Here is a 16,215-nt window from a genome sequence, read left to right on the forward strand (position 1 = left end):
TGTAGGTGTGTTATAATCACAGATCATTCTTAAACAGCTTCCTCCAGATATACAGGGGTGCATTCAATGTACAGTAGTTAAAAAAAGGACCATCTATAAAAACTGTTTAAACACGTCAACTTCTAAATACTAAATTTTACTTTAAAGTAATGCTCTGGGTCTTTTTAATTTTGGCATAATGTTGATTAGCACAGAAAATAAGTTCACCTGGCTCTCATCCTGCTTAAAAGTATAACCACTCCTAAAATGGTGGTTTAGATAACTTTACAGCGCAAATGCTAAACAGAATTTACTGAATCATCCATGCAAGTAAGAAAAATGCATGCTTTGCATTACTGCTTTTCAACACTCTGGAACGTTGACCTGGTTTACTTGTGTTGTAAATGCTTTGCTGCAGCTGTGAATTGAACATAAAGTACATATTGAGTCAATTATATTTTGTATATCTAGCAACACTAGGCCTCAAATATTATCTAACATGTATGGTTCCCAGTTGTTAATATTGTTATTAATTCATATTCTTTGTAAGTGTACTCTGAAATCCTGATAAATTTGTCATTTTGTCAGTTTTGCTCCAGAGTGAGTTTAAAACATGATTTTGATCTGCTACTTCTGACTTTTTTTTACACATGAGGCTTCAAATATTCTTTAGTTTGTAGTCAGTTTTTTTTTTTTTTTTTTTTTTTTTTTTGGCATTTCTTTGGCATTGGACTTTCTTGAATGTGATTTTTGGGAAACATATGGACCTATCAATGAAAAATGTTTGGAACGGTGTTTGGAAAAAGATTATGTAAGGGTGGGCAAACATTGTATTTCATTCATATACATAGACTGCCTGAACTGTCAAATTTAGGCCCCTCTTTATCAAAAATGCAATATTTATGAATCTCGATAGGAAGTAAAGCCATTGTAGAATGTGCATTTGCATGGCTCTCAGAGTTTACAGCCACAACATGTTCTCTTTTCCCTGTGACACATTTCAATAAAAGAGATAAACATTTACAGCTCTTTTATAGAGGTAACAGTTGTTTTCTATAAAAAAAAAAAAAAATTATAAATCCCATTTCCAATAATATCGCAGATGCAGTTTTAAAGTAAAAACTGAAGGCTGTTGTTTGCTTATAGCTCCATGTGTTCAAATGGTTACATATGAAAGAAGACTAATTTACTGACAGAAAATCACACTAATTTCATATAACACATTTTATGGAATGTCTCATTTCCGTCTGTTTAACCTGGCTGTTGAGTTCTAGTCACTGTCACATCACTGCATCTGATGGCAAAGCCAGGGTTCATTTTCAGGTCGGCCTTCCCATAACTAATGTGATGAACAGGAATTGTTTACATTGCTTTGCACTCATTATGCATTTATTAGTTAGCTTGCTTAATGGCATGCATCATTTACAAAGGGAAGAAAATGCATTCATGCAAATAGAGCTTTTTACACAATGTATTAACAAATATTCAGAGTGGACTAGTTAATATTGTCCTCATCTTCGTTATTATTATTATGAGCTTTTGCATTCCCAACAAGACTTCTGTTTGACCTTTGACACGATAGGCTACATGCTTGTCTGAATTAGCCCTAAGGACTGTGCCATTTGTCTGCATGCATGTCAAACAGCCACTTTCCCCCCGCAGGAATACCTTGGCAGACATTTGTGGCCCAAAATACTTCACAGAGGCATTAGACAAAGTCTGCTTCACATCGAATGGTGTAGACATGCAGCGCAAGCTGAAAACTTTCACTTGTCAAGGTTGACAACTGAACAGAAGTCCTGTCCCTCCACTCCTTTATTAATCTTGTTTTCCTCACTTTTTCATTTTATGCCCTTGCCTTTTATTCAACACATGCCCATATTTTCTGTTTGCAGAGCACTTTGGAAATTGTTGACACTGCTATACTCTTCTGCTCTTCTCTCTCATGCGCTTGATGATGGTTTATTTTCCAATGCTTACAAGTTTATTTAAAACCTGTTTCACCTGATTTCATGTTTTTTTGTTTCATTTTTTCCCCTTTAACTAGTGAAAAGGTCTGTAGATTTCAAATCTAGAGGAGTAAAATTATTCCCTGGCAAAGACAACAGCAACAAGTTTTCTATCTGTGAGTCTACCCTTTGTTACTATTTTATGGTAAACCTGTGTTACTCGTTTGGAGTTGATTACAGCAAATAGTGACTGTAAGATCATTGCAAGATCATCATGCATTTATTGGCGAAATCAAAGATGGATTTCAGTTCCCATGAATATCTCACAAGCAGAAGTTTCTGGACGATTTAATTTAACCCCCCACTGCGAGTGGTTTCCTCAAAAGCATGAATGACAGCTTAACCGTAAAATTGTGATTTGTACACCGTAATGAGGGAGTGACCTTGTGTCTCGCCATATCTGCACCTTTTTCATGATCATTTTTATATCAACATCCAGTTTGCCTTAGCTGCTCTTCATTTTACTTGCAAAAACAAAGATTTGTTTTTATGGCCTTTTATCTAAAAGGTTAGTATCAGAAATTATGGATTTGTTTAAGCACAGAAAATGTTTAACCTTTCGAGATAAGTAACAGACTTCAGACATATACTGAAGAAGCATAGTTCACTTAAGCATAATCACGTAATTTAATGAAACACGACAGTGACATGAAACTTAAATTCAGGTTACTTCTCTTTAATGATCTGACATGCATATACGTCTCTGAAACATAAAAAAAAAAATTCAATGAATACTTAGTTCAGTATATATTCAATTATAAAACAGTTGCACTAAGATGGAGCCAGCCATATAGATTTCAATAGCTCTTTCAAATCCTTAAAAAAGGGGATTTTAAACATTGTATTACTGTATGAAATAAATATAATAAAAAGCCAGATTTTATTGATTTACTTTTTTTACATATAAAAACCCATTTACGCTGTATGAGAAAAATATTAAGCATGAAATTCTGAAATAATAATAATAATTGTTTTATTTTTGTAATTATATTTAATTGAATTTACATTTTTAAGTCATTTGGGGGTGCCTGGACCCCAGTTTGAAACCCACTGCCCTTAAATTTATTATGAATGTATCAACTTACACTTTAAAATGGAGAAAGACATTTCCCCCGAAAGACAGTCCAGCATTGCAAATTAGCTGAAGATATGCAGTACTACAGTCACTTCAGCTTGAGATAAACAGCAAAAGCATGTGTCCCATTGACCAAATATTTAATTAAACACCTGCAATGATCTTCAACAAAGTCATGTTTGTTTTAAATGACTCTTTTCTTTTTTGGTTTGCTTGTGCTCTTCTTATTCCTTTGAATGTATTTGTGTTGTCAGAGTGTGCCATGTTTTTTCGATTTAGGTTCAATTTATTATTATTATTATTGCTTTATATGGGGATCGTTATCTGCCAATATTGCTTGCATGACCAATCTCCCTTGCCATTTCCAAACCAGCAGTCTGTCCGTCCATCAACAGCACAACACAGTGAGCAATGTTTGCACCATGCGGCTCTGATCTAGCACCCATTGTGAAAGTTATCAAGCTAGATTGCAGCTGTCAAACACAAGAAATATCCACTATTATGTTATTTTACTTGTAACTTGCATATATTGTTGTGAATAATGCACTCTAAGCAACTATTCCATAATTTCAGGCCTTTTCCATTCTGTGTGAAATTAGCTGTTTACTTTTATAGCTATTGAGGGAATTTGAAGCAGTGTGGCATTTTAGATGTAGAGTAAGGCTATCAGAAATGTGGCTCATAAGACGGGCAAAAAATTTGCAAAAACAAATGCGTAAAATTGCTTTCAGTACAGTTTAGCATTGAATATATTGCTATGGGGTTGTTATACTAAAGATACCCACTCGCATACTTTGTATTTATAGCATTTTGTCAAAAACACCTGCAGGTTGGGGGTCTTTTGTTAGACTTTATAGTGCTGGGTGTAATGGTTTAAAGTGCTTCTGGCACTGTGTTGTTCATAGATCCCGATTAAAATGACCTTAAATTGAACTCTGTACTTCAGTTGTACTACTTACATGTCAAGTAGAGAAAAGAGAAGCCAAACAGAACAGCTAGTGACTCCTCTCTAATGCTTTTGGAATATGTTTTAAACATGTGCTTAGAAAAGAGAGTCCATCTTGTTTCATTGTTAATGTAGCTTGCCTTGTTGCATTCAGAATCTAGTGTTAAAAGAACGCAAATGAGCCTGAAGCGTAAAGCATTTTCTGGTAGGAACAAAATGTGTTCAGAAATGCTGGTGTTCCATGACATCATGCAGTTAATAGAATTAAGATGGGATGTTTACGGTCGACTGAGCAATCATTGACCTTTTATGCTTTCTCTGTAGTTAAGTAGCAATATTTCAAGAGACGTGATTATGTAAACACATAAGTGTTCAAATGCAGAATACAAAAAATAAAGGTGATATCAGAGATGTAGTTGCACACAATGTGTGCCTGTTCCACTTTCTAGGGTTCTGTTCTAATAATTATAGATAAGTATTATTATTATTATCAGTCTTTGAGTAAACTTACCTTTCAGGCCTATAAACAGCTCAGCTTAACTGGTTTCTATCTTTATTTAAAGTCAGATATCCCAGGTATTATGGGGCGGTCACACTGCACTTTTCTCTCCAAATTTCGCATTTCACTGCGTTCCAAATTTCAAGTTTGGTGAACTCTGACCTGCGAATTCGCATCACATGAAGATGTGGGACCAGTAGAAGATCGATACGTCACTACGTGACCTCTCTGTACAGAAATTAAAAAATGAAGGAAGCAATATATACCTTTAGCTGTAGCCGGCGTCCTGTTTTATATAAAACATATTTAAAAGATTATAAAAATAAAATTAAAAAGAATTTGCATAGTTCGTAGTGTCAGAGGAAACAGGAACAAATGGCACATTTGAATGAGGACGTTTTATATTTTTTTATTGCTTAGGGCGTATATATTTATACAGAGAGAGATACAGAGATTTCAATATAATAAGACGCTTTCGACGCCGTCGCAAAAGACACAGTACAAGCACATATTAATCCATGTTGTGATAACTGTGGAGAGACCGTTTTATCTGGCTCCCGCCCATTCGCATCGGCGTCCGAAATAATTTTGCATGTTTAAAGTCTAGTGTGACCGCCGCTTTAGCCATCTGTTTTTTTTTTTATTATTATTATAAACCAAAACTGCACAACTCTAAGGAGGTTTTATTTTTTAAACATTATTTTTTTCATAATTATTTATTTATTCCTAGTGCCTACATGTGCCCAAGGCTGATTTTTAATAATTAATAATGAAGGCCCATATAATTGATTTCAACATTATGCTAGTTTGAACCATGTTTATCTGTTTTACAGTCAAACCAGCTGGTATAATTCTTTATGTGAAAACACATTTTGGCAATAATTTGGCATGACATCATGTGGAAGTGAGTGCATGTGACTGCATGTTTAATAGCTTGTTCGCCCTGTTTATGTGTTCACCTGAACGCCCCATTTTTTTCCTGACGCATGTTCGTGAGGTCCAAGAAAGGGCATGAAGCATTGAGTATCTATATAAAGCTATGTTTTATTTGTGATTTGTTTGTGCATTGGCCACATATGAATAAATTAACAATAAAAATGTCTATGCGATTTGCTTATAAGTATTTGATCAGAATTAGCTTCCTTATTCGTAGAATACACTTTATACTGTGCAAGGTAGTGAATGTGATTCTGACAATGTCGTATTTTCTATTTACCAGTCAGATCCTATCACAGACTAAAGACAGTTTAGCTAGGGATGTGTGTGGTTTGAATTTATGACTGCGTTTGTGCTTGACTGTGTTGTGTCAGATGCAATGTCTAGAGAGTGTTTCATCAAGAGTGTGTGTGCGGGTATGTGTTTGTCTGTGTGAATTAGAGGGATGCAGAGAAACAGAGACAGAGGGTAAGTTTGAGGGAATGAGAATAACAGGTCTCACTGAGAGTTCTGCTGCTCTGACTGTTGATTGAGCTCTATAAGCCCTGTGGGTTTCATACTCCACTGGCCCTGAATGTGAGAAAAAAGGCAACTTTTCTAAACATAGCAGAGGGATAATTGTAAAGGAGGACCTGGGGGGGGGGAGAAGAAGTGCACTAAAATAACCCCCCACTTCCACAGAAAGGCCTAAATTCTCTCAGGCTGATAGATGGTGAAAACTGCAACATGATGCTTCAGCTCAGAGCCCATTAGAAGAAAACAGCAAGTTAAAAGCCAAGACAGTCCCCTGACCTCAACATGTTTTGTTTTTTTCACAGCCAGTTGGGTCCTATTAGTTTTCATCATTTTCTTCAACAAAATGCTGCTGTTTTTAAGCGGATGTGTTGATGTATGAAATATTTAAGAACACGTTTCTTAGCAACAGAACTAGTGCGTGAGAAAGAGACTAATTTTGGGATGTTACTAGTTTAGGTCATACAAAACATCATCGTCATTAATCACCATCATTAATGTCGGTTTTATTTACTAGTACTTCAATCCATTTTTATATGCAGTTAAACTTTTTCAAAATAGTGTACTGTAGCTTTAAAATGTAAAAAAAAAAAAAACTGAATTGCTTAATCACAAAGGTCAACAATACATTTTAACAAGATACAATTCTAGTGTGACTATTTTAAATGTACTTTTATTGACTTTTCCCACTCTTCAGTTCCCAGAGAGTTCATTATGTTCAGTTATAGTTACAATGAAGAGGTTTCAGCTGAAGGTAGAGGAATTACATCAGACTATAACTGGTCACAAATTCAATCAGAAGAACAAATGGTTCTGTAGAAATCATGACTAATTGACATTGAAAATAAAAGAAAACTGAGGAAATCGCGAGGCATTTTTACAAGTGAGGTGAGATAGGAGAGAGAGTTGTCTTGCTACAAAGACTAGATTTTGGGCATTTTAATCACATTTTAGTGGCTTTTTTTGTTTTAATCAGGACTGGCTCACATCCAAAAGCAGGGCCAAATTTGATCAAGCTTTCTCTGAAATGTATGCGGTCAAGATATCAGTCAGCCCTTCCAAAGACAATATCACTGAATGCCTCATTACACAGTAAAATGTGGTCTAAAGTTGAAGCACAAAATTTACACTTTAATAGACAAAATGACTGAAAACCATACATTAAAGTTAACTCAAAAAAAAAAAAAAAAAAAAAAAGATCAATCAGATGAATGACTGGGATTGAAGAAAAGCTTGAGGCTTTTATGTAATTGTTTTTTTTTTTTTTTTTGTTTTTTTTAAGAATAAGAAGGAAATCTAATGTTGTGTCAGTTTTCTTATACAAGCAGAGTAAAATCCAGTGCACTTCAAGGGCTCGAAGTATCACAGTGTTTGTTAGCTTCACAAGCAAGAAAATGAAACCTAAATCCCACGCATGTCTGTAAATACACCTTGCACATGTGTGCAGATATAACAATGTTTTTTTTAACACATTCACAGTACTCCCACACTCAGTCATGTTATTGAATGTTTCACAATGTAGGCTGATTTTGAATCAAACATGCTAACTTTTTTTTCCTTTCTTGAAATTCAGGGTTGATCTGTTTGTTTGTGGGCATTTTCAGTGGCAAATCATTATTTGAATGGATGTTTGGACTGGTAACTTGTGGATTAGGAAAGGAAAGGATATACAGATATAGATAGATAGATAGATAGATAGATAGATAGATAGATAGATAGATAGATAGATAGATAGATAGATAGATAGATAGATAGATAGATAGATAGATAGATAGATAGATAGATAGATAGAGTGATAATATTAACCCGCTCTCACATATTGCAGACATTCATCAGAAACTGTCTGTTTTCGTCTGTCTAATAGCACAACATGTTAATTTCCTCATTTGTAGGTTTTGTTATTTGCTATTGTCGCCACCGATATGAGTCTACATTCATCACATCCTGGAGTTTTCCATTCAATTTAAACTCTGGCAAGTCAATCAGTTTTTCCTGATTCCTGAGTTAAATAGCCAGTTTTTAGAGCAAGCAGGTGGATGTCATAGACACCATGTTTTATTAGTTCTTATGTAACACAAAATAATTTGAAAGCATCAATGGATAAATTATGCCAAATAAGACACTGACTATGTAATGTTTTAAAATAGGCTTTTTAGAGAGACATAAAAGTGTTAACGTAGTTGACATAAAATACTTTTGGAAAGTCTTGTTAGTGTGACATTATATGCCATCTGAAACTACATTTTAGAAAAAAATAAAATCAATTCTTGTACATTAATTTACATATTAACCCAAAATCTTGATAAAAAATCCATGAACTTACATGTTAATTGGCAGGTAAAGTGGGAGTTGATTTGAAATAGTAAGCATGGATTAATAGCATGAATATAAATGATAATTAACTTAGTCACAGTGTGGGCTGAGTACCTCAGTGTTCAAAGCTATGCAAAATACAGGAAAATCACATTTTGATGTTAGTCACAGTTTCACCCATGCTTTGACAAAATCAACCTTTGTATTGGTTTGACATTTGCATATGCTCCATTTTCCCATTGCACCTTTCTAGAACCTTTAATAGTTAATGAAAACCCCAGATTGAATCTGTAAAAAGCATGAAAATAGATACTTGGAGGAAAATCAGGTTGAGGTGACTGACAATCTTTGCAGAAAAGTACATAATGTTGAAGTTAAAGTTCTAACAGCTTTGATGTGAATTGCCGCATAAAATGGGGCTAATTTTCCAATTGCTTGAGAGAGAGAGAGACGAATCAAGAACAATACATCAGTCTGTCTTCCTCTACTTGTTGTCTTTTACTTGTTTTCTTACAGACACTCAATGACCGTGTTAAAAACTAAGAAAATATGTCTTTCTACTTCTTGTGCTGTCCATTTGTTTGACATTAAGTGTATGTCATTACCCTTGACCTGTGGGATGAATTCACAAAACAGCTGCAGAACTTTACCATGCAATATTTCAGAAGAAAAACTGGCACTGCGTCATGAGTATTTAAATTAAGTCTTTTTTTGTCCCAACATTTGCATAATTTTGTAAAGTGCTACTAAAACAACAGGGGCAGGTTGTGCAAATAAATTACACAATCAGTAAGCATCCTTCAGTTTTAGAGAGTTTCTCGTCCTGTGGCAAGATAACACTTCCATTATTCAATAGCAAGCTATTTCTGGAGAGACAGGACATCTTGAGCCCCATTTAAATCCAGCAGGTGTTTACAAGTTTGAATCAGTTGGCAGAAATTAGAGGAAGCCACTGTTCCTTATCAGATTATCTTAAGAATCAAAAGTTTTGGGGACAGTTGAACAAATGCAAATGCATCCACCAAAGAACATGGTGATATGTGCAACTACTAAGATGGTACAATTTTTTTTTACGTTTAAAATTCTGCATTTGCACTGTATAGTCATTGGTGCTTCTTTAATAGTTCAGGATGCCTAAAAAAGTGAGTGTCTTGAATACAGGGAGTCATTCTCATTTTACAGTGCTATGCTTGTGTGCATGCTGATGATAGTAAGTATTTTTGCATTATATTAAGATCTCTCTTTGTAGTAATCAGCATATTTTAACTGCATGGTTAAATGCAATATTAATTGTGCATTCATTTCATCACACTATATGCCTACAAGTGTGTGTGTAAAGGGCTGCATTTGAAGTCACATTCACTCAGTTGGAAAATGAGAGGTGACACTGTCCTCTCGGCCCCAGATAGAAAGTGATCAAAATTGCTCATCTTCAGACTAGTCACATGGCCCATGCCAACCACTCCAATCTTCAGTCTCAGCCTTTTTAGAGAATATATACAGATATGTATTTATATTCTGCACAACGGCATATTGCACTTGAATCACTTCTCAAGTTCTTAAGATAGTCCCCACCCCCAAACTAGTTTCTAATCTTCTATTAATGCTACTGATAATAAAGTGTGCCCTTAATTTAGCATGGAAAGCTGTTAATACAGCCTGGGATTTGGCAGATACACCACTTTCGATGAAGTAGTCACACTATTACAAAGCGGCAACCGCACTGAGAGTCATTTGTGGGGATGTGTTAAGTTATCAATTAGATCATTCGAGGATGTGTGCGTTGTGTGTCTTTGTCTGTGTTCACATTTATGTTCCCCCTCCTCTAGTGTCAGCAGTTCTGTGAAACCGTTTGCATGAGACTTGCATGAGGATATGATGTTTATATCCGTATGAATGGGTCTAATGGTAAACTGTGCTCTGAATTCACAGTAAACGAAGGAGGGATCAAACAGGCCTCTAACTCCTGTCCAGACCCGGGGGAACCTGAAAACGGCAAGCGCATTGGCAACGACTTTAGGTAATCACACTTAGGTACCGGTTATGGCTTCACGAGAAGGTATCTGGTGACCATTATTCCCGCATTCTCCACCAAGAAAGCTAGCAATGGATGCTAATCATTACACTCTCACTGGTCAGCCACAATATTCTGATGTTTCCTAACATTCGCAATCATATATGCAGACAAAATACTGTAATATTGTTGAAGTGTTTGTCTTCTTGCTGTACTGGTTGTTTTTTTTAAGCAGAAGCTTTAAGATTATATGCAGACAAGTTGAATCATTTCAACTCAAGTCAGTATTTAATGTCCGCATACAGTATGTAATATTAGTTGTGTAATAACTGGGATGATGTACAGTCTGCCTTCATATTAATTTAGAAGAAACCTGTATTATGGATACAGCGCTTCTACACAGATACTCGTCATTAATATTGTAATATCTGAATATCTTCTAGTAGTGTCCTCTGTTTCACACTCCCAGAGCATATAAATCATGTTCTCCAGACCAAGCTCTTCCAAGACTTTCCCAATGTCATGCTAATACCAGCTCCGCAGGGATGCTGACCATACGAGCATGGCTTTACCGCTAATTAGTGCTAGCCGATTCAAAGTGTGACACCGATGTTATTTCAGGTTTTTGTGTAACATGGCTTTAGGATTGCAGAAAAACCCCAGCGAATTCATTTGATGTTTGTTAGCAGAGGGTTTTACACACAAGATGAAGGCGTAGGATTGTCAAAATGTGGAAGTGTCTGCACTTGCTGAGTGGATTTGTCGAGTTCTGCTCAACCACAGGTTGAAGGAACGGAGGAAGCTTCAAACTAGACTTTTATAAAGTATCAAGAAGCACCACGGTATTGATTGTACACTAGCAAGGAGGATGAGACGCTCTTTTGATATCCTTTCATTTATTTATTCCCCTCTTGTGCATGCTGCAATACTTTTCTCTCAAACTTCTTTGTGTCTGTGCGTTGCATAGAACTGAGAGTAGACGGTATATTTCATTTGAAATTAGAATTTTTTTTTTGGGTGGGGGAAGACGAACAGTGTTTTTCTGAGACTGACTGCTGCCATGGTACACAATGTTATAACCCACTGAACTGTGGTTTTAGCTATAAAAGCCTCATTTCCATGTGCATCAAATTAAATGCGGCATTCACACTGATTATTCTTCCGTGCTAATGGATTTGTGTTGGATCTGATTTGTTTGTCATCCTGTGTGTGTGCACACGCGCATATTGGTCCTGATCCCTACAGTATTGGTGCCACGGCCCAGTTCACCTGCGATGAAGACCACGTTCTCCAGGGCTCCAAAAGCATCACGTGTCAGAGAGTGGCGGAGGTGTTCGCAGCATGGACTGATCATAGACCTGTTTGTAGAGGTGAGTCTATTGCAAACCACACTGAACATCTGTGTATGCTTCCGTTTAAATTCAAGTTATCGGTGGTCTAGTCCTGCAGTTTAAAGGGGTATACTGCATGTACTGTAAAAAGAGTTGTTTACAAGAATGTTCATGCTGCTTTTTGCCATACAATGTAAGTGGATGAGTATCAGAGGCTGCTCTAAAAGGTTCCAAAATTGGCATTTATGATTTGTGCACTGTATTCCAACTTTTATGAAACCACACAATACACTCTCAGAAAAAAAATAGAAGAAAATGTACCTTTAGATGTACAACAGACAGTCACATAATACCTTATTTACCCTTCCACATAACATATCCTCTAGTATTTGTATCTAAAGCTAAATGCGCTTTATTCAAGCCCTTCAGCTCTTTCTCTTTCTCTCTCTTTCTCTTTCTCAAGATGCATTTAAGAGCTGCGACGACTCGGTTATTTTAACAACAGAACAGAAACACTGTGAGCAGCAAAATTATAGGTTACATTCACTAAAACAGAGCAAAAAAAAAAAAACAATGCTGCAAATATAGCTATTTTTCTTACCATCAATTTATCTATCTAGTATAACCTATGCCTCTGACTTTTCACCAGACGTGACAAGATGTTTCTGATCTATCATTATTAATCTGTAGGCTAAGAACGTTTCAAAAGAATCATGTTATTATAATTGGGAAAATTGCTGTTAGATGGCTAGGATAGAACTTAAACTTTCTTTTCTGCTCAAGATGAGAAGGTTTTGATTATTGTAGCTACATTGTTTTTTAGTAGATAATGCTTTCAAGTAAAATATTAAAACAGTATAGATTTCTGGAGGTAAACCCTGAACAGAAAAAAAACAATATGTGTCTCTGTCACATTGTCTTGCATGTATCTAAATGTAAAAATACAATACTTGTAAAAAAAAAAAATTTTGTCCAGAGCTCTGGTTAGAATAAAAACAAAGGGCCTCGCCTATTGGAACTTTATTTTAATACCTCTGACTTGTATCATAAATAAATACTTTATTTGTATGGTTTTGTAATATCTGTGTCACATATTTCTTTATGTGTCATGGTAGATCACACTCTTATTATAGAATTTGATTACGGAAAAACATGGTTATTTTTTAACATGGTGATGGATTAAAACATAGCCCATAAATAACAGGCTGGATGTACATTAACCGTACATCTTAACACCAATTTTTATTTATTTTAAATCATATATTTTGTCTAGCCTATAAAACAGCTTCATAAATAGGAAGATTCAATATATGAGGATTCTGAATGGGATTTTTTAGCGAACCATTAAATAACTTGTTACCAAAGATTCGAGACTTGTCTCAGACTCGAGCGATAAAGACTTCAGACTTTACTCAGACCCCAGGTTAAATACTTGTGAATATATCTGCTCTGATGTACTAATATTCACCTTTTAGGGAAAGATAAGATACAAAGTTGACCCTTTAAGGGTACTGCAGTACTGTACTGAAATTAAGAGTCGCAAAAATCTTGCCCTCAAATCTCATTTATGCTTATTTTGTTATGATGTGTGTCACTTCAGTCATGTAACAAGTCAGAACCTATGGGTTTTGCATTGCTGACATCAAATAAATCTCTGCACATAATATTTAAATATGTACTTATGTACATTAAGCAGCTAAACCTGGTTACAATTCACTCGCACTGTATAGAAGAAGAGCAACTTTAATATTCTACTTAAATATCCTTCTGAGTTCCAGAGAAGAAACTAAGCCATACGGGTTTGAGGGTGCGAAAGTTATTTTTGGGTGAACTATCCTTTTAAGATGAAACCTACACAGTCTCTATATAGGTTGTCAGCCTCTCTTATGAATGTGGGTCAGCCATCGTAAAGTGATGAATACTTAGTAAGATTAATTATTGCTAAAAGGGGTAATATTAATTAATTTTGGGAGTGTTTGCAGTTGTCTTGTGACAAGCTTACTAATCAACTTTTTTTTTCTACTGGATCTGATAGTATTGCCATGGCAACTAGTAAAATTCAGAGCAGAATTTGCATGCCAGCAGTGACTTCTAGCTTTTCACAGCCCTAATGGCTTGAAGTGTCAGTTGGCAGCCCTGGGCAAACAAACAAGAATTGAACTGTCTCCATCATTCAGGACGCTTTAATTATAGCTCAGAATGAAGTGGAGTGGCACGGACACTTTCGTCAAAATTTAGGAATCGCTAGATGTTCTGTTTTTTACTTATTTAACTTGTTACTTATCCTTAACAAGCACAGTATGAATTCATTTGGCGATAGCATTAAGTTAATTATCATTTGTGTTTTTAGTGTTTATTTAAAACAAGGGCATCTTGCTATCATTGTAGTCTCCAATCTGTTAGTAAGCAGCTTGCACCATCTTTTAATGTTCAGCTCTCCAGCAGAAGTGACAAGCCAGTTTCAAATCCCGGTTGCGCAGGGGTGGGAACATTGTAAAACTGCACAAATGATGTGTTTCCATGCAATGTCATTTACATAATTTCCTCTTATTAATATTATCATGTATTAGCCTGCATTGTTTTGACCTGTGCAGTGGCTTATGTTAAGCTACAGAATTACAATGCATGTAAAATGATAATTATTTTAAACGACACGGTTTATAAATGGCTTTTTATTGACGTTTTAGTTTATCTTGCATGTTTTTTAATTAGATGTAAAATATTCAACTGGATATTACAACATGGGATATTAATCTGTCATATGGTCATGTTACTATGTGCCTCGCTTATGTATTTAATTAGATTACAGTAGACTTTTTTCCCAGTGGCCAATCTCTTAAAACGTTTTCTTTTCAGTCACAGCTTTGGATAGCCACTAATGAAAAAGGGCTTGCATGTTCTTGTGCTGCCATCAGCCAGTCAGGCCATCATTTTTCTCCAATTCCAGAGTAGTCACATTGGCATTTACTACTATTGGCTCAAAAACTTCTGTCTGGAACAGAGAGTGCCTGTGAGCAAAGATGGCAGATTTCAACCTTCCAGAGAGCTCTGCACTAGCCAAGCAACTGCCATTGATCTGAAAGTGAATGCTAACATACTCTGCAGGTGTTATGGTCCTCTATGAGCAAAACTAAAGTGTGCGACCCCAACTGGCCACCTAGAGAAATCACAGGTGATATATTGCCAATTTACAGTTTGTCATCGCAATTCATTTTGTGTTTATTTATCAGCAAATAGAAAAAGACAGAAAATTAAAAATGTTTCATTGTGTATTGAGTCAAGTGCGGTAATTCTTCTCTTGAAATTAGAAAAGGCAATTGGTCTAGTTGTAGAAGGACGAGTGCCCTTATATAGGAGGTATTGTTTCTGAGATGGACTATTAATGTGAGTTTGTGTGTGTTTGGATGAATTTATGAGTTTTGTGGCTTAAAGACTCCAGCATGCAGAAAAATGGAACAGTGTTCGAGGTTTTTATGATGTAATTGATCATTCTGGGTGGCGATTGTTTTTCAGTATAGACTGTTCCAATGTCTCGGAGTCTCCTAATCTTTATGTTTGGTGCTGACTTGGCCCATTTTCCCTGCAGAGGTCAGAATCAATGTCAGGAAGTGTAAAACAGCAAATATGGCTGGATATTCAAGGGATACATAAAGCTTGCTCTTTTATCTGGTGCGATGGGCAATTATCTTGATTCTTAGAACTAAAAGCTGAATTAAACGGCTTTTTTTCCCCCCTCTGAAAAATGTCAGTGTTGTTGAATTAAAAGATTCGGTAGTGGTAGAATCACAGTAGGCAGTCACATTAATGTCAAGTCAAGTTATATCCTTGGTTTAGTTTTTTCTCTCTTTTTCTCTTTGCATTTAGCTTTGATTGTAATAAACGTCAGTCTTTCGCAAGCAAGAGTTCTTGTCATTGTTTAGTGAAGGTGGGATAAAATGTGACAGGCTATCGTTGGCCAAGTAACGAATTGTTTGCTCATCCTGTCCTTTAATTTTATAGATAATTTCTCTCTGGCTGCTTTGCTACAGGCGAGAGAGCCAAGCCAAGGCCGTTCATTTAGCAGGCCGTAATTGAGCTGTCAGGGAAGGCACAAGCATGCGCAGATATACGTCACTGTGAGAACTGATGTAGCTTTCTGGACCGCTTCCCTGAGCTCTTAAATTGCCGGCTTGTCCATAAGTCGTTGTCACTAGGATGTAAGAACAGTACAACAACACTGAGACCTAGCGACAGGAATAACAGCAGGGATGGACTTGTGAATTGTTTATGGACACTCTGTGTACACCGCATCAGTGTTGTAGCTCTTAGTATCGCGCGTCTTGAGAAAAGTGCGAAGGACTAAGAGACATTATGAGATGAGATAACACGATGGAGAGAGAAATACAGAAGGTAAACAAACAGAAACATGTACTTTCATTTATTGTCCAATAAATAGAACAAAGAGACATAGAGCAGTTTATTTTGTCAACTAAATTAGTACTAAAAATATTCACTTGAAGGTAAAAATCATTGTCAAATCTAAAATAGTTATATTATAAATCATAGGACGCCATCTTGACTGGGAAGTCCGATGGCGGAAACGAAGTCTCAACACATTCTG

The 16,215-nt window shown here is 36.0% G+C and overlaps 1 protein-coding gene across 6 annotated transcripts in view; it reads left to right on the top strand.

The window, feature by feature from the left end:
* csmd3b (CUB and Sushi multiple domains 3b) overlaps positions 1-16,215 on the top strand; it is a 373,951-nt gene that overhangs the window by 195,250 nt on the left and 162,486 nt on the right. For all 6 annotated transcript variants that reach the window (XM_026288598.1, XM_026288599.1, XM_026288600.1 and 3 more), the window contains exons 7-9: positions 2,027-2,104; positions 10,203-10,290; positions 11,530-11,654. In XM_026288598.1, the coding sequence (XP_026144383.1) occupies positions 2,027-2,104; positions 10,203-10,290; positions 11,530-11,654 (291 nt within the window). The remainder of the gene's footprint in view (positions 1-2,026; positions 2,105-10,202; positions 10,291-11,529; positions 11,655-16,215) is intronic.

Source organism: Carassius auratus, chromosome 19 (assembly GCF_003368295.1).
Source record: "Carassius auratus strain Wakin chromosome 19, ASM336829v1, whole genome shotgun sequence".
Classification (NCBI taxonomy): Eukaryota; Metazoa; Chordata; class Actinopteri; order Cypriniformes; family Cyprinidae; genus Carassius; species Carassius auratus.